Source organism: Periplaneta americana, chromosome 11, assembly GCF_040183065.1.
Source record: "Periplaneta americana isolate PAMFEO1 chromosome 11, P.americana_PAMFEO1_priV1, whole genome shotgun sequence".
NCBI classification, from domain to species: Eukaryota; Metazoa; Arthropoda; class Insecta; order Blattodea; family Blattidae; genus Periplaneta; species Periplaneta americana.
In genome coordinates, this window is record NC_091127.1 from 32,744,657 (window position 1) to 32,768,265 (window position 23,609).

The 23,609-nt window shown below is 36.8% G+C and overlaps 1 protein-coding gene across 1 annotated transcript; it reads left to right on the forward strand.

Moving 5' to 3' along the window:
* Positions 1-712: 712 nt before the first annotated feature.
* Positions 713-23,173, forward strand: LOC138708909 (cytochrome P450 6j1-like). The gene is made up of 6 exons (XM_069839237.1): positions 713-1,912; positions 3,334-3,607; positions 6,315-6,430; positions 13,216-13,437; positions 15,947-16,210; positions 20,890-23,173. Exons 1-6 carry the CDS (start codon positions 1,390-1,392, stop codon positions 21,075-21,077), a joined length of 1,587 nt encoding a protein of 528 aa, XP_069695338.1. The 5' UTR covers positions 713-1,389; the 3' UTR covers positions 21,078-23,173.
* The last annotated feature ends 436 nt before the right edge of the window (positions 23,174-23,609 follow it).

The following is a 23,609-nucleotide window of genomic DNA, read 5'->3' on the forward strand; positions in this document are numbered from 1 at the left end:
TGGGCTCTAAAGCGCGCGCTTGCTCCTGTGGGCATCAATTGACATATCTGGTCTATAGGATAAAATAATAAATAAATAAGAAAGTAAATAAATAATAAATATTACCTTAAACTCTCCTTAATATTTGCGCCGATTTCCAGGCGTTGAATATTATTTATTTTGTCAGAAATACTCAGACGTGAAAGTGTTTGTGACATGGTGCCTTACAGGAATGCGAGGGCTTGGATTTTCGTCACAACAACGGACCACGTTGCAGTGGTTTGCTGCTTTCTTTAGACTCAAAGGCATTCTCATCCTACTAAATCGGCGGAACAGTGTTTTATAAATCAATTCCGAATCCAGTCAATTAGAAGACTGTAGACCTAAACTGCAGCAGAAGATCCTGTGAACAATCTTCCATCGCTAAATTAAAAAAAAATGTAATCGATTCCTTTATTTATGGCAGTTCTAGACATTTTGGTTGATCAACTTGACAAAATTCCAACTCACTTTTTATAACCATATAATTTACAAGCGTTGATTATTATAATCCGTTTGTTTTCGACATGAAAGTTATTTTCTGTGTTTGCCAACACGTCATTGTATTTTACTTTATAGAGGTTATTAACACGTGTAAATTAAAGCGGTTTTATTACAATGAGCAGAACTCTGACGACGTGGGAACAACGTCTCCGGAAGCCATATAAATGAATGGGTATCTACGTTCAATTCATACAGACGACTGACACTTAGAGTGAAAGACTTGTCTTCAATACGGGTGTTTTATATTATTTATTTTAGATAGTGTTACCTGTTGTTTGTTTCGTTGCGCTGTGAGATGAGCTTACTCTTCTAAGTGCATATTGTAACCTACTGACGTGTCATCAGATCAATTTCGTCGTGATTTAAAAGATAACATGATAGAGACACATTTGTGCATTACTTTCTCATTCTTCTTACTATTATAGGCATATGACTATATCGCCTACATAGTATATATCGCCATTTTTTTCGTTCTTATTTCCTTTTTTCTAAAGTTTTATAGTGTAAACCAATCGTGTAGCTTATATGATATTTAATTTTTCATTTTTTTTATCATTAACATATTATTCTTTTTTATGGCATTGTTTATTAGCTCTCCTCTCTTGCAACCCTTCATTTTCCTCGAGAATCTCATCTCTAAGTTTTGTATTCTGGATACATTTCTTTAAGTAGGGAGCCAGCGTTCACTGCCATATAGTAATGTCAGAATAGCTATTACCTTGTAATATAGATATCATTCTTTTTTTCTACGTGTTTCATATTTCTTCCACTATTTTGTATTTTGTTACTTTCATTTCTGTACCTATAACTATACAAAAATTCTAAGTTTATATCACAAAGGAGCTTTACTTATTCTCTTTCGCAACAATGAACATATTTTTCTTATCTCTTATGTACATCACAACAATTTTCATATCGATATTTCTAGCGTTATATATTTATTTCACACGAAATTTCTCATTCTGGCAGAAACATAAATTTCCATATGAAAAACCACTGCCTTTTCTCGGAAACTTCAAAGATGTTATGCTACAAAAGGTAGATATCGGACACCATCTTAAAAATATCTACAATGCACATAGAGATAAACCCTATGTAGGGATATTTTCTTTCGACAAACCTGCCCTTCTTGTTCGCGATCTCAAACTAGCGAGAGATGTATTAGTAAGGGATTCCAATGAGTTCTTCGTGGATCGAATACTGAGTATGGACGAGAGAGTGGATCCATTGGGTGCAAAGAATTTATTCAGCCTTAAGGGACAGAAGTGGCGCTACATTAGAGGCATACTGACACCCTCTTTCACATCAGTGAAGATGAAGAAAATGTTCTGCATCGTTAACAATTGCAGCTTGGAGCTCGTTGACTTCCTCGTCAGATCTACTGCAGATGGTGAGTCAATTGTGCATCTACATGGTGGTAATAATAGGCTGTAACTTAACTGTGCAGATTTTAACATCTTATTTCTAGTGACGAAACTCTTAGGGCTCTTTTGAGGCTTAGCCTACCCAGTGTTTTCCAGTGACGAAAGAGCTTTCAATATTGAATCATATTTTCGCACAGGTACTGTCGTCCGTTTGCCTACGTCGCATCCCCGTTTTCCCACCCGCTTCTGCTCGCCCCTCTGTAAAGGCTAGTGGCTGGGCTGTATTAGCTCTTTTCTGAAAACATTAATTTCTGTTAGGAATTGGACGTCTACGTAATATTATACAATTGTTTAAAATAACTTAAATAAAAGGGCCTCGTTAAGTAATTAACTGTCACGTGATTTCTCCCCTTTCTTCGACTTTGCGACAAAACCACTTGGACGGACAGCAGATAGCATGTCTGAGTAATTTTATCTTTTCGAATCGGGCAGAAGTGAAGATTGTATTTACAGTACGTAAGGTACTCTTTTATAGAATAGGTACAGAATTATTCCAACATGAGTTACTAGTACGAAGGACGAAACTGCTAATTGGAATTAGGTACAATAATCTATAGTGCGATAATATGCACAAAAGAACTGAAGCCTGTATCGAAATGAACGGCCACCATTTAAAAAAAAATGTGTTTAAATATCCATATTATAATTATTTTTTAATTTAGCTTCATTCTCTATATTGCACGCTAATGTGCTGTAGACAGTATAATGTACACTGCATAATGAAAACGTCCGCATGGATAGCTCAGTTCGTGAGTAAAACACTTATTGTTAATAAAGTACCGTATTTTGATTAAACAAAAACCTAATGAAAACTATCAAACTCAAAATCGCGATATTTCCTAGTTTACGTAAATGGATGAACTACTTTTCTTCCCTCCTGTACCTAGTAAAGTGATTTGTTTGTATTTTACTCCAATGATTCAATATTGAAAGCTCTTTCGTCACTGGAAAACGCGAACATATTTCTGGAACGTGCTATACTCACTAACTCAGTACTGTTTAAGGCGACTTTGACTGCATACGCGGCCTTAGTTCTGTGTGGACGACGATTGGAAGTTTATTAGTAGAGGGGGTGGAAGTGAAGTACATTAAAAAACTCAGGTATAATAAAAATTGAAGTAAAAATAAAATGATGTCCATGTATAAAGGGAAAGTTTGTTATATCAAAAATCATCGAACTCCAGTCGTAGAAGGGGGTAGCAAACGGTGTTTCCGGTTCTCAACCGTTAATCCAAAGGTATAGCCAGATTAATATTAGAAATGTTAGTAAAAATAAAATAATGTCCCTGTACTTCTTACATTGAGAATCTAAAAAGTGACAATATCATGTGGCAAAGCAGTTCGTTGGCCTCCATTTGAATTCGCCCATGCTTTGTGTTTGATTCAGGGTCTCCGACCGAGGTGAAGGACACCATGGCGCGGTTCACGACGGACGTGATGGCGTCCTGCGCCTTCGGAATCGACAGCAATTCTCTCAAGGATCCGAACGCCGAATTTCGCAGAGTGCTGCGAACTGTATTCCAGTTCTCGCTGCAGAAAGCTCTGGCCGGTTTTACCGCCTTCTTCGCGCCAGCTCTGCAGAGCTTCTTGAGGCTTCGTCTGATAGATGACAAAATCACGACTTTCGTGAGGAACACTGTCTGGAGCACCGCCGCCTACAGGTCAGGTGCACTCGATATCGAGATTTGATTCGATTCGATTCGTGAAGTGCAAACGTCGGAAATGCCGAAATATTTAAAATGATAAAGTAGCCTATTAGATATAAAGCATGAGTCCACACCTGTCAGCGCGTCTGGCCGCGAAACCAGGTGGCCCGGATTCGAATCCCAGTCGGGGCAAGTTACCTGGTTGAGGTTTAATATTTAGAAGAATTGTCAATCATTTTGTCATTAATAATAACCGTAAAAATTGCTAAAGACGGCAGCCATATTTCCATTTATTTTCTTGTTTTTATCGCCAACACGCAATTAGTTTATAACAGGCCTGCACAAACAGTGCTCAACGAGCGCGCGCGCTCCTTCGGAGCGGGAGAGCGGTGTTTACCGCTCGCCGAAACGGAGAGGAAGATCAAAGACGTTTTATAGTTTAGGAAGATACGTCAGAATGACATAGACTTGCTTTAGGTAGAGGAGAGGGAAACGACCACTCAATTATCTAGTGGAGTGCATTGTGTAGGCTTATTCTCAGTAACTGTTTCACGTTGCTTACCTACTGCTACAGTACAGTATGGAGGAATCTAAAAGACGGAACATAACATTTAACTATTTACAGCTCGAACTTATTGATCTTCAATGTGAACTAAGGGCTAAAGATCATTTGAATAATACTAGTAGCCTAGTTGAGTTTTACAAGACTAAACATTAGCAATAATATCCACGACTACACAGGCTGGCTGTGAAAATGATTGCTATGTTTGGCTCAACATTTATATTTGTGAGCAACTGTTTTCTATAATCAACTTTAATAAAGGCAGATATCGAACATCTGTAACTGATGTTTCATTACGATCAGTAGACTACTGTTCCTGTCAGGTGCCAACAGCATAAAACCCCGTTTGGATGTACTGATAAATAAAAATATAACAAAATGATATTGTACATTTAAGCAGCTATAGAATTTCTATTACTTCTGTAAAATAAATATTTCTTTATTAATTAATAATAGTCCAAGACAGTTTTGCAAACACTGAACGGGAATTCATTTCATAAGCACTCGTAATAGTATTTCCTTTTGTGTATATTTTGTACGAGATTATCCCTTCTTCCAGTCCACCCTATACAGAGCGCAGCTAATATCTGCATTCCGCTCATGAGCTGTGAGCCGGCTCGGAGAGCGCAAACCTTGTGCAGGCCTGATTTATAATTATCAACAATTAACGTTTGATACGACCGCGAACATAATTCAACACACACTTATATTGTAACATTAATTTACATTGAAAATCGGCATTAGCACCAACACGTGTTCTGGATAGTAGGCCTCCGTTTGACAGTTAATTACAGTGTTGCTGACGTATGGCTTCGGATTGTAACTGAAGAAGGCTCTTACTGTAAACAAGACCCGTGTCGATGATTCACTGCACGTGAAAGTGCCCCAGTGGCTCGTGCAGAATTAATCGACCATTTTTCGCATACGTAAAATTTTAACTCTATACACTACCGTAGTATAGACCTACATAAATGCAAAAAAAAATCAGCTCCACTGTATTGGTCACATCGTCTGTGGCTCAGGTTCCATCTGTACGAACCACAAAAAACTATATAGCCTGACATTTACTGTTAAAATAAAGAAAATTAAAAAAAAAAACTCTATTTTTCGTGTTTATCGTGCAAGTTGAGACTTTCGCAAGAAAACTTAAAATTCGCAAAAATTCGCCTTGAAAGAATATTGTCATAGTTAAACTGTACTTAACACTAAACTTGTACATATCCGTAACCATGACTAAAAATTATTTTTCGTATTTATCGTGATACACAAAAAAAAACACGGCTCTGTGTAGTATAGAGCTAATAATGGTTCAATGCGAGTCTAAGTTGATGATAATAATAATAATAATAATAATTATTATTATTATTATTATTATTATTATTATTATTATTATTATTATTTATTTTAGCTGGCAGAGTTAAGGCCGTAAGGCCTTCTCTTCCACTCAACCAGCAAAAAGTATACATACATAATATGTATGAACTTACAAAGAATTCAACAATTTGATTTAGATAAGAGCTACATGTATACAAGAGTTATTTACGAATTAAACAACAAAATAATATGAACTATTAATTAAACACTGAAATACAAACTATGTAGCAGAATTAAGCTAAAATACATAGAATGTTAATATATTTCAAATAATGTTAGATAATAGAAAGAGATTATTCTGAGACAATTTTGAAAATACAGCACTATCAGGATGCATGTCTAAAGGAAGGAGTAACAATGTAGACAGTGATAGTTTGTCAGATGATTGGAGTGATATGCTAAGAAGGTTATCTTTTAAGCTGTTTTTAAAATGTTTATTGTCTTGCAGCCCCTAATACTTTGTGACAGGGAATTCCATTGTCGCGAGGTGGATACTGTAAAAGATGACGAATAACGAGATGTTCTATGAAGAGGTATACTTAACGCGCCACAGATAAGTGATCTGGTATTTACGTCGTGGTTAGAATATAGATAAGAGAAACGAGACGAAAGGTAATTTGGTGTTGAAGTGTGCAGAAGTTGATGTATCCAGCCTGAGTCTAGTCCTCTAAACACCAGCCAATCATTCATGAACGCAAAACATCAGCCCCATTCTATCAAGGAATAGGAATCGGCACTGTTTGCTGTTTATATCTGCAGCGTGAAGCAGCTGATTTCTGTCCTCAGGCAGCAGAACGGAGTTGTGCGCAACGACTTCTTGGACAGTATCATAAAGCTCTCGCAGAAGAACGGAGTGCAGAAGACGGGAGTTGGCAACGTAAGCTCAAATGGAAACGAATTCAGTAAGTGCACGTATTAATGTATTTATTTTCTCTCTTAAGTTTGTTTTAAACTGAAATGTCCAATCACATGCGAAGACCATAGTATGTGCCAAGTGGGTAGACCTAGTGGTTTTCAATTTTTATGCTTTCCACGAGATCCGAAATTACGGAATTCAGACCGAGACGAGAGCAATGAATTTTTAAGAGATGATAAAGTGCTTAGTGTGGTTTCATTCATAAGGAAAGTAAAATTGGGATGTTTGTTCGTACGTTGAGGAACATCTCCCTGGTTCAAAACGTTCCAGACAAAATTTCCAATAAATTTACTTTTGTTTCGCGTGAGGACGTCTCATTTATTAGAGCCTCTTGTTACATAAAAAAGGGCACAATATATTATAGAAAATATGAGAGCAGGCACAGAAGCCAATATGTTGTAGTAGCGTATTCGATACACATAATAGGCCTACTTCATTATTGTAAGTTTTACGTGTTTCATAGACACTCATTTCCTTACTTACTTACTTACTTACAAATGGCTTTTAAGGAACCCGAAGGTTCATTGCCGCCCTCACATAAGCCCGCCAGCGGTCCCTATCCTGAGCAAGATTAATCCAGTCTCTATCATCATACCCCACCTCCCTCAAATCCATTTTAATATTATCCCCCCATCTACGTCTCGGCCTCCCTAAAGGTCTTTTTCCCTCCGGTCTCCCAACTAACACTCTATATGCATTTCTGGATTCGCCCATACGTGCTATATGCCCTGCCCATCTCAAACGTCTGGATTTAATGTTCCTAATTATGTCAGGTGAAGAATACAATGCGTGCAGTTCTGTGTTGTGTAACTTTCTCCATTCTCCTGTAACTTCATCCCGCTTAGCCCCAAATATTTTCCTAAGCACCTTATTCTCAAACACCCTGAACCTATGTTCCTCTCTCAGAGTGAGAGTCCAAGTTTCACAACCATACAGAAGAACCGGTAATATAACTGTTTTATAAATTCTAACTTTCAGATTTTTGGACAGCAGACTGGATGATAAGAGCTTCTCAACCGAATAATAACACGCATTTCCCATATTTATTCTGCGTTTAATTTCCTCCCGAGTGTCATTTATATTTGTTACTGTTGCTCCAAGATATTTGAATTTTTCCACCTCTTCGAAGGATAAATCTCCAATTTTTATATTTCCATTTCGTACAATATTCTGGTCACGAGACATAATCATATACTTTGTCTTTTCGGGATTTACTTCCAAACCGATCGCTCTACTTGCTTCAAATAAAATTTCCGTGTTTTCCCTAATCGTTTGTGTATTTTCTCCTAATATATTCACGTCATCCGCATAGACAAGAAGCTGATGTAACCCGTTCAATTCCAAACCCTGCCTGTTATCCTGAACTTTCCTAATGGCATATTCTAGCGCGAAGTTAAAAAGTAAAGGTGATAGTGCATCTCCCTGCTTTAGCCCGCAGTGAATTGGAAAAGCATCAGATAGAAACTGACCTATACGGACTCTGCTGTATGTTTCACTGAGACACATTTTAATTAATCGAACTAGTTTCTTGGGAATACCAAATTCAATAAGAATATCATATAATACTTCCCTCTTAACCGAGTCATATGCCTTTTTGAAATCTATGAATAACTGATGTACTGTACCCTTATACTCCCATTTTTTCTCCATTATCTGTCGAATACAAAAAATCTGATCAATAGTCGATCTATTACGCCGAAAACCGCACTGATGATCCCCAATAATTTCATCTACGTACGGAGTTAATCTTCTCAAAAGAATATTGGACAAAATTTTGTACGACGTCAACAAAAGTGATATTCCTCGAAAGTTACCACAGTTGGTTTTGTCCCCCTTTTTAAAAATAGGTACAATTATGGACTCCTTCCATTGTTCTGGTACAATTTCCTTTTCCCAAATAGCAAGTACAAGTTTATAAATTTCGCTATATAATGCGCTTCCGCCCTCTTGTATTAATTCTGCTGGAATTTGATCGATACCTGGAGACTTGTACTTTTTCAGATTTTCTATCGCAATTTCGACTTCTGAAAGCGTGGGTTCGGGTATAAATGGCTCAGCAGTTTGTATTTCAATTTCGTCCCGATCATTTCTATTTGGCCTATGTACATTTAGTAGTTGCGCAAAATAGTTTTTCCATCTGTTTAGGATTGATGGAGAGTCTGCAAGCAAGTCACCATTCTCATCCTTGATCACGTTTACCCTTGGCTGATATCCGTTCTTAAATTCCTTTATACCCTTATATAAATCTCGAATGTTTTTATTCTTACTATTTGTTTCTACCTCATTCAGTTTTTCCTTCAAGTAACCTCTCTTTTTATTCCTAAGTGTACGACTTGCTTCCCGTCTTTCATTGAAATAATTATCTCTCTTCTCCTCAACTGGATCCTGTAAGAATTTCAATTTTGCCTGTTTCCTTCTTTCTACTACCATGCAACAATCTTCATCAAACCACGGTTTCTTTTTCTTAGTTTCATAATAACCTATGCTCTGCTCAGCTGCAATTTTGATACTATCTCTGATATTTTCCCACACGCTATTAACATCTAATTCTTTCTCAACTTCGTCGGAACTTTCTAAAGTGGCAAACCTATTCGAAATTTCGACCTGATAATTTTGCTTAGCTTCCTCGTCCTTTAATTTCAAAATATTGAATTTAGTAATATTAACTTGTTGCTCTACTCGCTTGGCTACTGATAATCTTTCTCTTAATTCTCCAATCACCAAATAATGGTCAGAATTACAGTCTGCACCCCTGAAAGTTCGAATATCTACTATACTAGTATGTCTCCGTTTATCTATCAAGATGTGATCTATTTGGTTGTGTGTCAATCCATCTGGAGAAGTCCAAGTATATTTATGTATATCCTCATTTCCTTACCATATTATTAACAGTGAGGGAAGTGAGACGGTATGGAATACCCCTACTGGTTTCTATGTCCAGAGAACATATCGTCACTGAAAAAAATGTGATCGTAAAGATTTGTTTATGCAGGGACATAATTTTATTTTTACTTCAATTTTTATTGTACCTGAGTTTTTTAATGTGCTTCACTCCCACCCCTTCTACTAATGAAGTTCAACCGTCCTGCACACAGATCCAAGACCGCATATACAGTCATAGTAGCCTTACAGTCATAGTAAACAGTACGTTCCAAAAATATGTTCGCGTTTTCCAGTGACGAAAGAGCTTTCAATATTGCATCATTTTCCATTTGCCTGCGTCGCATCCCGGTTTCCCCCACCTGCTTCTATTCGCCTCTCTGTAAATGCTAGTGGCTGGGCTGTCTTAGCTCTTTTCTGGGAACATTAATTTCAGTTAGGAATTGGACGTCTACGTAATATTATACGCATACAATTGTTTAAAATAACTTAAATAAAAGGGCCTCGTTAAGTAATTAACTGTCACGTGATTTCCTCCCTTTCTACGACGCTGCGACATAATCACTTGGACGGACAGTAGATAGCATGTCTGAGTAATTTTATCTTTTCGGATCGGGCAGAAGTGAAGATTGAATTTACAGTACGTAAGGTCTCTTTTATAGAGTAGGTACAGAATTATTTCAACATGAGTTACTGATACGAAGTACGAACCTGGTAATTGGAATTACGTACAATAGTCTATAGTGCGATAATATGCACAAAAGAACTGAAGCCTGTATCGAAATGAACGGCCACCATTTTCAAAAATGTGTTTAAATATCCATATTATGATTATTTTTCAATTTAACTTCATTCCCTTTATTGTACGCTAATGTGCTGTAGGCAGTATAACATACACTGCATAATGAATACGTCCGCATGGAAAGCTCAGTTCGTGAGTAAAAACACTCATTGTTAATACTGTACTGTATTTTGATTAAACAAAAACCTAATGAAAATTATCGAACTCAAAATCGCGATATTTCCTAGTTTACATAAATGGATGAGCTACTTTTCTTCCCTCCTATACCTGGTAAAGTGATTTGTTTGTATAATACGCCAGTATCATCGAACTCCAGTCGTGGAAGGAGGTAGCAAACGGTGTTTCCGGTTCTTAATCGTTGATGCAAAGTTATAGCCAGGTTAATATTAGAAATGTTAGTAAAAATAACATGATGTCCCTGTACATTTCTTCACAGCAAAGAGTACTATCTGTTTGCTTCGTAAATCTAAGCCACAGCCATCTGGAACTGTAGTCAGTGTGTATTTAGACACGCTTATTTGATAAGTTCAACTCCTGGAATGCTTACAACGGTAGTATTACAAATATAGAAGGCTGTGGTCTATAGCTTGTGGTGGCCATTGTTGCCAATTTAGTGACTGTCATTTTTGTTGCACTTTTTATTAATGATTAAGTAAGGCACTTTGAATCTTGAACATTACAGTATTTTAAATGATAAATCTCAATGGACATTTCAAAATGATCTAGCAAATAACTGAAGTAACTTGAAATTATTTTATTAAGAAATTTAATGTGTTGCGTAAGCTTCAAAGATTCGCGTTGCCGACTGCACGAAACAATTTATTGCATACATCATTTATGTCTATGTTGTAAGGAAGGGGATATACCTTTTTTAAATCGAGGTATGCCAGAGGAAAATCTTGGGGTAGCATACCGGCTCTGGTTTTTTCTCACTTCTCTCACTGATTATTAATGACATTCCAGTTTAAACTTCATTTTCATAGACTCTCATTTTAGGCATCCATACATGAACTCTCTACTGAACGCTTAGAGAGAAAAACAGTTTTTTTAGATTGCACACAATGTGCAAGCAAATAATCTGATAAAATCTATAAATTTTACGGTCTCTACTCTATGTAAATCTATATAATTAATCTGAGAGAAATTTATATAAAATAATTATTTATATACTACAATCCATCGGTGTCCATTACGTGATGCGCGACTGTAGTCACAATGCAACCTACAATGTAACTTCCCCCTCAACCTTTCAGCATCCCCGTAAAGCTCAGATATGCATCATTTTTTTATTTACTATCACTAGAACACAATGCTGTGACGGCAATGAAGCACATCAAAATATGTCTATGTCGAAGAATTAAACCTCTATAAAAATGATTGGTAGGCTAATTATGAAGGACGACCACTCTACGATTTAGTTCTACCCTAGATCATATATGTAACAGATAACTCATCGCTATGTTAAAATCGGCAGCACTTTGAAGAGAACAACCGCCAGGATCGCAACCCGTCCGCCGTAAACCAACACGAGATGGCAGTACAGTCGCTAATTCAATTCAAATGGGAATTATAACGTGACTCTTTATGTAACAACTAGATGGCAGCGTAGTAAACCTGACAAAAGTTGTTAACCTCAAAGCATATAAGGCCGACCTATCTGGGTATATATGATCTAGGGTTCTACTCTTAAAAAATCGGACCGATTATTCGTCTTGCGCTAACAGCACACCAAACTCCAACTTTCCTAACATGAAGAGGAATTTCTTGCACACGATGTGGATTTTCAGAACACAATAGCGAATGTTTGGTTGTTTACACGACCAGAAAGGTGGAACCACACCTGAAAAGAACAGGAGCTGTAAATCATTAAACTTTCAGTCACTGATGGAAAAAAAACAGACAATTTGTCTATTCTTCATTGTTCTTAAATTGAGCATTTTAATTATTGTGAGGTTAAATATCATACATACTGGTAAAACAAATCAAATCAGAAATATTAGAGTGGGCAAACTTAATCGTGTAAATCAGAATGTGTTTTCCCGATACAACGCCTGTTTAGCCGAGGGAGAACGAAATTTCCAGCGTCTTCCATAAGGTACAATTTTATGCACCTTATAAGTAGCGGTGTTTTTCATTTTTTTTTCATTTCATTTATTGTATTTCATAGATCTTACATTAGCAATAAAGCTTTAAGATGTGGAACAAGTCAAAATTTTACAAGATTACAATTACAATTACAATTTTCTACAATTTCTTACAATTTTCTACAATTTTTATCATATTTTGGTGAGATGTAGTGAGATGAGTTGAGGCCCGAGGATTCGCCAAAAGATTACCTGGCATTTGCCTTATGGTTGGGGAAAATCTCGGAAAAACCCCAATCAGGTAATGAGGCCAAAGGGGGTGAAATGAAGTGAGGCAGAGGACTCGCCATAGACCATCCGGCATCAGTCCCACGGTTGGGGAAAACCTCGGGACCAAACGGGGGATCCAAACCAAGCCTGAGCGCAGCTCCGGATCAGCAGGCCAGCGAGCTTGCCGACTGAGCTACATCGATGGCTCTACTAAAAGTATACAGTACATAGCAATCAGATTATTAAATTTACAACACAAACGATTATTCGTCAGTTGAGCTATAAAAATAATACGTAACAAGTTAATTCAATTTAAGGCATAAACAATTCAATCAGTTGAGATATACAGAAATTGATAATACATATCATGCAAATTACTTCAAATTACGAACATAAACAATTCATCAATAGAGGTATACAGATTACTATTCATTTTAAAGCGTATACAATCCATCAGCCATACTATACAAACATATACAATACAAAGTAAACAGATTAATTAATTTACAAGCATACTTTCGTTAACGTACGAGTGCGGCCAACTGCGACATGCCTAGCCGCCGAGAAGCGCCTATGGTCATTACATATAATAGAAGCCGTAAACAACGCCATTGAACAGTATTAGACAGTATTAGAACTTCATGTTGATTATGTCATTATGTGTCTTTCACTTCGCTCTAAAGAATTTGTTTCAGAGTCACCAGACCAATTCACGCTTACTTGTTTAATTTTCAGGTATCGACGGGGACGATTTCGTGGCCCAAGCCTACATTTTCCTGGCCGCTGGCTTCGAACCTGCCTCCACCACACTCAGTTTTGCTCTCTACGAATTATCGTTTCAGCCGGAAATTCAGGAGCGACTAAGAGCAGAGATAGTGGAAGTGACTGCTAAATACAACCATGAAGTCACTTACGATGGAATACAGGAAATGACGTATCTAGATATGGTTGTATCAGGTTAGTGCATTGGGATTTGCTTTATTTGCTCTTATCCCTGGTTAAGGTTTGCAGATGTTCAGATTTGACAGCAATCATCTTTAAAAATCTCAAAGTAGTATTAGTTTAGCAACTGGACCCCATTTTTTTATGAATTACCTTTGTGTAGCGCTGTTCCCGATTTATCATCAAACGTTTTTTTTTTCTTTATTTCTTTGCATTATATAACTGCGACAATATTTCGACGATGTTACACTTTTACAAATACTGTATTATGACTTGCATAGCCGACTATAGGTTGGCTTAAACTAGATAAGAAAAGAAATTTACATTCACTTCTCCTTCTCTTCGAAATCTTGAACTCTTCTATTCCTTCGTACCTGTCGTCTCGCTTCACTTACCTTTCTTCCCACCACAATTTGAACACACGCTCTCGCCATGAAACAATACTAACAATACCATCCCATCACACCTCCTCATACTCATTCTCTTTCACAATAGCCCTGCCAAGACTTTGGAATTCGTTACTTGCTAGCATCAGGACTGTCGAAATAAAACTGAATTCAAACCCAAACTTACTAGGCAGTTGGTCAGTAATTGAGACTCGTTCAGACATGGTTTCTTGTAAATAGTTCTCTTAATCTATCACAAAATATCTCAATATATAGTAATTTCATCACTATAGAATTTTGTTGTTCTAGGTTTAATTTGTAATTCAGTAAATACAAAAATATTCTTTGTTCTTAACTTCTATGATAAATTGTCTAGCTTTCATTAATCAGGTAATCTTGTCGTACTTTAATCAGAGCGTTTTGCTTTAATTATTATTGTAATTGTAAATTTAATATTAATTATAATTTTATTCTTCATATTGTAGTTGGAATCTCCTGGTAGAGGGGCAGAGAAGGCCTGATGGCCATATCTCTACCAGGTTAAATAACTAAATACTACTACTAATACTGTCAGTGATAACGATAAGGTTAGGTAGAGTTTGATAAGGAGATAGATTAATGACAAGTTGACCCTCTGTCGGAGAAAAGTAGTCTCTGGAGTGATGTGTTCACTGTTGGGTCAAGGATAGAGATCGTCCGAGTAAGTTGCGGTAACTTTTCGCTGCCTCTCTCTGTACTAACAACATTAATATTCGACTGTGGCTTATAATTTTGTTAAAGTAAACATTTGAAATGCTGTCATTTTTTTTTTCATCATTGATTCCGGAAATGGTGCCCATACTTAGTAATGGTAAAGATGTATTCTTCGTTTAGAAATCTTATATCACGCTGTCCTTTCATGACAAAGGCTTTCTATTAAGACCATACGATTAGATATTTTCACTTTCGAAGTACGAAGTCGCAAATTATTATGACATTTGGCAAAACAACAAAAAAAGTAATTCCAAACATACATGAAATCTCACAATATCTTTTGCAAAATAGAACTCTTCTGTTTGTGCACAGCGAACAATATTCGTGAGTTTTTGATCAGTGAATAAGTGATAATATCGGTGAACTTAAGTTAAGGGAATCTATTTAAAATGAAGAATAAATAGGCTAAATAATAATAATGACAATAATAACAATGCTCACATACGGTTTTTAGAGAACCCGGAGGTTCATTGCCGCCCTCACATAAGTCTGCCATCGGTTCCTATCCTGAGAAAGATTAATCCAAATTAATATTATCCTCCCATCTACGTCTCCCGCTCCCCAAAGGTATTTTTCCTTCCGGCCTCCAACTAACACTCTATATGCATTTCTGGATTAGCCCATACGTGCTACATGCCCTGCCCATCTCAAACGTCTGGATTTAATGTTCCTAATTATGTCAGGTGAAGAATACAATGCCTGCAGTTCTGTGTTGTGTGACTATCCCCATTCTCCTGTAACTTCATCCCTCTTAGCCCCAAATATTTTCCCAAGCACCTTATTCTCAAATACACTTAATCTCTGTTCCTCTCTCAAAGTGAGAGTCCAAGTTTCACAACCATACAGAACAACCGGTAATATAACTATTTTATAAATTCTAACTTTCAGCTTTTTTAGAGCAGACTGGATGACAAAAGCTTCTCAACAGAATAATAACAGGCATTTCCCGTATTTATTCTGCGTTTAATTTCCTCCCCAATGTCATTTAGGCCTATATTTGTTACTGTTGCTCCAAGATATTTGAATTTTTCCACCTCTTCAAAGGATAAATTTCCATTTTTTTTTTCATTTCGTATTATGTTTTGATCACGAGCCATAATCATATACTTCGTCTTTTCAGGATTTACTTCCAAAACCATCTCTTTACTTGCTTCAAGTAAAATTCCCATGTTTTCCCTAATAGTTTGTGGATTTTCTCCTAACATACTCACGTCATCCGCATAGACAAGCAGCTGATGTAACCCGTTCAATTCCAAACCCTCTCTGTTATCCTGGACTTTCCTAATGGCGTATTCTAGAGCAAAGATAAAAAGTAAAGGTGATATTATAATAATAATAATAATAATAATAATAATAATAATAATAATAATTTATGTTCGTTCCAGAAACGCTACGCAAGTACCCTCCCGTTCCATTCCTGGATCGGATAACGTCGCGCGACTACCGTCTACTTTCTGCGTACGGAGGTGAGGACGTCGTCCTGAGGGCGCAGACTGGTGTATACATTCCCGTGCTCGCCATTCACAACGACCCGGATTACTACCCGGAGCCGCATAGATTCGACCCGGAGCGCTTTACGGAAGAAAACAAGCGCAGCCGACCCAGCTACACGTACTTTCCGTTCGGGGAAGGACCACGGACTTGCATCGGTGAGTTATTATTATTATTATTATTATTATTATTATTATTATTATTATTATTATTATTATTATTATCATCATCATCAATATCATTATCAACATTAATATTAATAATTCCTTTATTACAATAATCATCTTGTACCGAGGTACGTTTGGAACTAAATCCTGAAAAAACAGTCTCGTGACCAGAACATAGTATGAAATGAAAATTTAAAAAAACATTGGAAATTGAGACTATCCTTTGAAGAGGTGGAAAAATTGAAATATATTGGGCAACAGTAACAAATATAAATGGCACTGGAGAGAAAATTAAACGCAAAGTAAATATGGGAAATACTTGCTATTAACCGGTTGAGAAGCTTTTGTCATCCAGTCTGCTTTCAAAAAAGCTGAAAGTTAGAATTTATAAAACAGTTATATTACCGGTTGTTCTTTATGGTTGTAAAACCTGGACTCTCACTTTGAGAGAGAAATAGAGGTTAAGGATGTTCGAGAATAAGGTGCTTAGGAAAATATTTGGGGCTAAGAGGGATGAAGTTACAGGAGAATGGAGAAAGTTACACAACACAGAACTGCACGCATTGTATTCTTCCCTGACGTAATTAGGAACATTAAATCCAGACGTTTGAGATAGGCAGGGCATGTAGCACGTATGGTAGAATCCAGAAATGCATATAGTGTGTTAGTTGGGAGGCCGAAAGAAAAACGCCTTTGGGAAGGCCGAGACGTAGATGGGAGGATGTATTAAAATGGATTTGAGGGAGGTTGAATATGATGGTAGGAACTGGATTAATCTTGCTCAGGATAGGGACCGATGGCGGGCTTATGTGAGGGCGGCGGTTTCTTTAAAAGCCATTTGTAAGTAAGTAATCATCTTGTACTATCCTGTTAACCTGTTATTGGCTATTTAATGCGGTCTTTATAGCTAGAACTTAGAGTAAACACACTAGAAAAGAATAGAATATAACTCAAAATAGTTTAAATTAAACCTGAACTCTTTAGCTTAAGTGGCTCATTGTTTGTATTTCTTTTAAATGAAAATTAAACATTAATCACATAGTGAAACTTTGGCGGTCGGGTAGCTCAGTTGGTAGAGCAGCTGGTAGGCTACGGACTGGAAGGTCCGGGGTTCGATCCCAGGTGGTGACAGGATTTTTTTCTCGTTACCAAACTCAGCCTCCTATAAAATTGAGTACCCGGTCTTTCCCGGGGGTAAAAGGCGGTCAGAGCGTGGTGCCGACCACACCACCTCATTCTAGCCGAGGTCATGGAAAGCATGGGGCTCTACCTCCATGCCCCCCCCAAGTACCTTCATAGCATGTTACGGGGATACCTTTACCTTTACCTTTACCTTTACCTTTACCTTTACCTTTACCTTTACCTTTACCTTTACCTGAAACTTTAATAAATTTCAGAAGCTTACACAATCTTGTTGCATTGTATCAAGATTGACTTAAAGATACCAAACAATTTACACAATCACAATCATAGATTACATGCGATCTCTACTTCTAATTCGTATTTTTTAGTCGATTATTTAACGACGCTGTATTAACTACTAGGTTATTTAGCGTCGATGAGATTGGTGATGGCGAGATGAGGTCGAGAATTCGCCATAGATTACCTGGCATTTACCTTACGGTTGAGGAAAACCTCGGACAAAACCCAACCAGGTAATCAGCCCAAGTGATGGGTCGAACCCGCGCCCGAGCACAACTTCAGACTGGCAGGCAAGCGGCTTAACCGACTGAGCCACGCCGTTGGCTATAATTCGTAAATCTTTACCTGGAGTGTCAATCCTGTTAATGCATTTTCTAAGGGCAAACTGCCCATAGTAATTCTAAACCATAAAAATGGTTAACAATATGTTAAATAATTCTAATCTGTATCACATTATACACCGACACATAGAATTGGCTACGTCACTCTGCTTCAGGAATGAAATTACAACCTGCTGTTTTATTGGTTAGGCCTGGTTTCTTCAACCTTTGTTAAAATGCATCTAACATAGCGTTAATTAACTGTAAGTTAAAAGTATGAAGTGCTGTTAAAAATATTGCGTTTCTTCAACTTTACATTTCACATTTTAACATTCTGTTTGTTAACTCTCTGTTAGGACCAGAGATTCTAGAGTTTAACCATAACCTATAACCAAGTATTAGCTCACTTCTGTTTTCTGAACTCTGACAATTGCGATTCTCGCTTGTTTTCGTTGTTTGATTCAGAGAGGATAGAAGTCTTTCTATTCTCCCAGGTTTGATTTCTGCTTCTTTCCTCATCTGTATCACAATAGCATGGAGCGGCGTATTGGTATTGCTGTTATGAAATGGAAAACACTGGAACAAAAAGAAATCGTGGGACTAATTTCTCTTTGTTCGAAAGAAGTCTTCTGCTGGAAATTATTTCGCAGTATAAGCCAATTAATGAGAATAAACAAACAAACGGATCTAAGTTGAAAGCGAAAAGTGATTCTTGGCAGAAAATAGCCTGTACCTTTGTATGAACTTCTGGTCTGTCAAATCACAGAAATCATCCCCTCTGTTTATGTATTCATGGATATCATTTTATAAATAATCTAGATATATGTAAGTTCAGCATCTAACGCACCAGTCATATTGAATACTTCTATGCTAACAGGAGTTAAATGATTTAACTGCATGAAATTGGGCAGTTAAATTAACATAGGTTTTAACAGTCTGTTAGTACTAACAGTAGTTGAAGAAATGCTTCAACTGTTAAGTTTACAGTTAAAATGGAATAACACACTGTTGTAATTTAACAAAGGTTGAAGAAACTGAGCCTGTCAACGTTTTATTTCTGTTTCGGTTTAGAAATGGAAAGCATGAATCTATGATAAGAGGAGTAATTAATAAAGAGCATGCAATAATTATTTTCTCTTCATATGGAACAATGTTACAATTAGTCCCAGTTCACAAAACTCCTTTCACTATGGTTTACTGAAAGTGTATCGTGGCTACTGTCTATTATCACTTTAATGTCCCGCGCCGTGACATCGTGGTCTAAGGCATCCTGCCTAGAACTCGTGTTACGGAATGCGCGCTGGGTCGAGTTCTCATGAAGGAAGAAATTTTCTCATGAAATTTCGGCCAGCGTAAGAGACTGGTGCCCACCCAGCATCGTGATGCGTTTAGAGAGCTACGATAGGTAGCGAAATTCGGTTACAAATGCCAGCTATAATGGCTGGGGGGATCATTGTGCTAACCACATGATACCTCCATTCTGGTTGGATGATCGTCCACCTCTGCTTCGACATGTGGCCGTGAGGTTAGCATCCTGCCGGTTGGTCTGAGCCCTTAACCCTTAAACCAAATACCTTACTGTATAATACCGGACAGCTGTATACTAGCAGCATTGACGTGAGTGCGAAATATCACGGACTTGACATCTAGCGGAGCGGCGTGGAATTACGTCCACAAATAGAAATATTAGTTGAATAGTACCGTATTTAATGTAACATTATTTTATATCAAAGCTGCATATTATGAGAAATATTGCGTATTTTTTCTTTGCTTTAGTGAAACAAAATTAATTCTGACATTAAGAATGAATTTACAATAACGCTTTATATACTCATTGCTGACAACTGCAAAGATGAAAATGGTAGTAATCTGATGCTTGTAATAATTAGTAAAAACATGTGAACAACAATAAAACTTAATTTGCTAAAACCTTAAAATTCCCAATACATTTTAACTTCTATTCATTTATTAGGCTTAAATAAAAAAAAAAAAGATGATTTTTATTGTTCCATGAACACAGAGACAAAGGCATTAGGCCTAATATAGTAATATACGTTACAAGAGCGGTATGTTGACGTTTTCATGGTCGAGGAAAAGATTGAAAAAGCGAAACGTAGCTGAGCTTTTTTAATTTCCGAGAACATGAAAACAAACATACCACTCGTGTATCGTACATTATTTTGTGCGAAGATCGTTTATTACATACCTGAAAAACGAATTTCTAATTAGTTGCAATGAAATCTCCATGTTGGTTTCTGTTTAATGACGGCAACTTCGGAGAACCAAAATATCTTTCTTCAACATTGTTGCTATAAAATGTTTTCTGTGTTTACTATACTCCAGCAGGCCGTGATATAAGTCTGTCTTCCCCCCCCCCCCAGTCTATAAATGCGAACTTAAAACAAACGGTAAGGTTATGTAATGATTTATTTTTCATTTTAATATTTTAACAATATTATTTATATAACATATTGCAGTAATAACATCGGAATCTGGAATCTTGCTGATTTTTTCACGGCTTCCTTAATGTTACTTGTATCAGGAATGCAATAAGTTTCGTGGAGTAGTAGGCTTTACTTAATTTTTGCAAATATTTAAAAACAATAATTAACATTGCAATTTAGGTGAAATTGCAGTGGTAAGTTTCCAATTTATAATTATTACTATGTTAAACGTCTCTAAAAATAATATGTTAAAAGCCTAAAGCAGTAAAATGAATGTCGCGCTTAAGCGGTAAGAAGAGGGAAATTGTTATGTGTGTTACATTGGGAATACTGAATGTGGTATTTCACACTTACCGCGTATTGGTTCTGTGCGGAAAACAAGCAAATACGATCTCGCACAAAATAATATTTGATTCCTTCCTGTTAAGCAGTGGAGCCATATGTTATTGCGGTTCAGCAATTCTACCAAGCAACTGTGTTGCAGGAATGAGACTGGGCTTGCTGATGGTCAAGTCAGCCCTGGCACACGTCCTGTCCCACTACGAGGTGACGCCCTGCAAGGACACACCGATACCGCTACTGTTCGATCCTAGGCCCTTCCTGCTGGCAGTAGAGGGGGACATACCCCTTTTATTCAATAGTATTAAGAACTGTTCATCTATGACAACATGAAGCGACGATTCTTCTTGTACAACAATATTTCTGTAGTGCTCGGGAAAAGTGGCACAATTCAAAAATGTTAATTTTACAGGAGAAGGAAAAAAACTGTCTTCACACTGATTTATGACGCTTTGATTTTCTTCTATATGAATTATTATAATGGGAGAAATACTTATAATATTTTCGCTGTAAGAAAAATCCTAATATAAACAATAGCACGTGACTGAAGTGAAGCTTCATTGGCCGCTGTTTGGCGCCATAGATTCTCAGTACGTGTTCCCGCCTACTGTTGTACATTCTGTTTCATGTTAAACATTTCCCGTTACTCGTCAAGTAGACCTAACCTCACTATTGTGCATCCGTTTGCTTAGGAAACATTTACTTTATAATTATTGTAATTAAAACTCACTTAACTTATTAATTATATACATTTAAGACTATTTGTTTTTCTCCGCTTTTGAGAGGGTTTCCACTCTTATGTTTAATAATCACACACATCGAGGATGCAGAAGCCATACTTCAGTACCACGTGCTTATGTGGACAACTACGAGCTCAAGTAACGCCAGCTTGTTACAAGAACAGACTACCTCAGTATTACTGTTGGTATTCATCCGCGTTCATAGTACATAACAAAATATTTTAAAGTAGCTTTTCTTTTACATGGCGTTTTACATATGAGTGAAGTTATATGTTTCATCGTGTTTAACAACTAGAATTCAATTTTTTATTTTCAAATAATACAAGATTATGGTTTCCAAATACGAACTATATTCTTCTGCGCCATGTGAGTGTTTCGACTGGGAGCCAATCACGGGTATGACAGCAACGTGCTTGTGTTTACATTAGGATTTTTCTTACAGCGAAAACAGTATATGTCTCTTTTCCCAAGCGAGCAGATGTTCCGTAAGTTGTCAATAAATTAATAAAAAATGTTTGTGGAAACTGACTTATGCCACTTTTCCCAAGCACTCCAGATTTATGAAGACTTGCTGAATTTAGATTACCGGACTTTCGTCACAGCCAAAACGTACCACGGACTTTTTGTCACAGACTTTTCGTCACGTGGGTGTTTTGTCACTGCAGACTTTGTCACAAGGACGAAAATTTCACGTGGTACATTTCGTCATCCGTCGCGAAAATAATATAACATGGTTTGACTAGGGAATAGTATTTTATTATTGGTACAGGTAAGTGTGAGTGTAGAATATTGGATACTATGTTACAGAGAAATGAAGCTGTATGCTGTTTATAGTCTGGGTCAGCTTATTTAATACCCTAAGGGTGAAACCTAACCATTTTTCCCCCATTACTACATATACTAGTGGATTATAGTGATTTTCTAGCTCTCAGGTTGAATTTTCTTTTACCAACTTCGTTTCGAATTTCGGGTACTGACAAAGGCTACAACTGGCAGTTATTTTCTAACTGTTATGTTGGCATCAATAACTTCGGTTTTCAGTAAAGTAAACTGATGAAAATGCAAGTGCCTAGGCTTGTGAATTAATAAATTAATTAGTAATACCGGTATTAATATTAATATCAATACACAATTCAGTTCTGTTTCGTTATGATTCCAATTCAACTCTGTATTCAGATATCTAAGTGTAATTAAATAAGAAATAACTTATAGACCTACTTCGTATGAAACATGCTTGTAAATATATTGACATTTTAATGAAATTCTGTATTTAGAGTTTTATTAAAATGTCCAAGAGAGGAAATAGCATGGTAGCGATTTCTCCAAGAAAGAAAGTGCTTGGAAGTATTTTAAGTAAGCTATACATTTTAAAGTGGTGTTCTGTTTTCGGAATTCGTACTAATCATTTCACGTGTTCAAACTACATTTTTAGGTTAGATCTCGTGAATCGTAAACTGTTTAGTTGAAGAAATGAATTTCATGTTGCCAGACAAAATAAATTTTAATATTAGATCATACTAATCATAATTACCAACATAATATGCGAGAATTCTAGAAGGAAAATTTACTATTTCATAAATTATTGAATCATGTAGAAAACACCTCGCAACATAAAGATGAGATGTGGTAAATAAGTAAGACATGTAGTTACTGTTAATTACTGTATTATTATTATTATTATTATTATTATTATTATTATTATTATTATTATTATTTCAGTACGTAGCATTGTGATTTTTCCCTCTTTGGTGATAACTGGTATTAGTTGGCAACACTGAAGAGACCAAATTAGACTTTTAGAAACTACACTTACGTGACCCTCACAATAGCATTCTCCAGTAAAATTGTGACGGAGTGCCAGTAGGTATTGAATAATCCTGTTCTCGTTTCTGTAGGCCTATTTCTGGTATCTTGCCACGATCAGTTCGATCCTTTTTTCGAGATCTGAGTATTTCTTTTCTTCGTGGGTGAATGGCCCTGAAATATCTCAAGTGATCTCTGCAAGTGTTCTACGAGATGGTAAAGTGAAGGATGGTGCCGGCCAACCATTCTGTTTATTCTACCAGGCCTCACAGGTATTGGTTGTACGCGGAAGCTGTAGGACTCGTACGTAGCAATTCCATGT

What these genes read in the sequence shown, in the direction of transcription:
- LOC138708909 (XM_069839237.1), top strand. Translation starts at nt 1,390, where the DNA reads ATGAACATATTTTTCTTATCTCTTATGTACATCACAACAATTTTCATA. An exon ending in CGTCAGATCTACTGCAGATG is followed by an intron (nt 1,913 to 3,333) that starts GTGAGTCAATTG and finishes TGTTTGATTCAG; the next exon opens with GGTCTCCGACCGAGGTGAAG. An exon ending in TCTAGATATGGTTGTATCAG is followed by an intron (nt 13,438 to 15,946) that starts GTTAGTGCATTG and finishes TGTTCGTTCCAG; the next exon opens with AAACGCTACGCAAGTACCCT.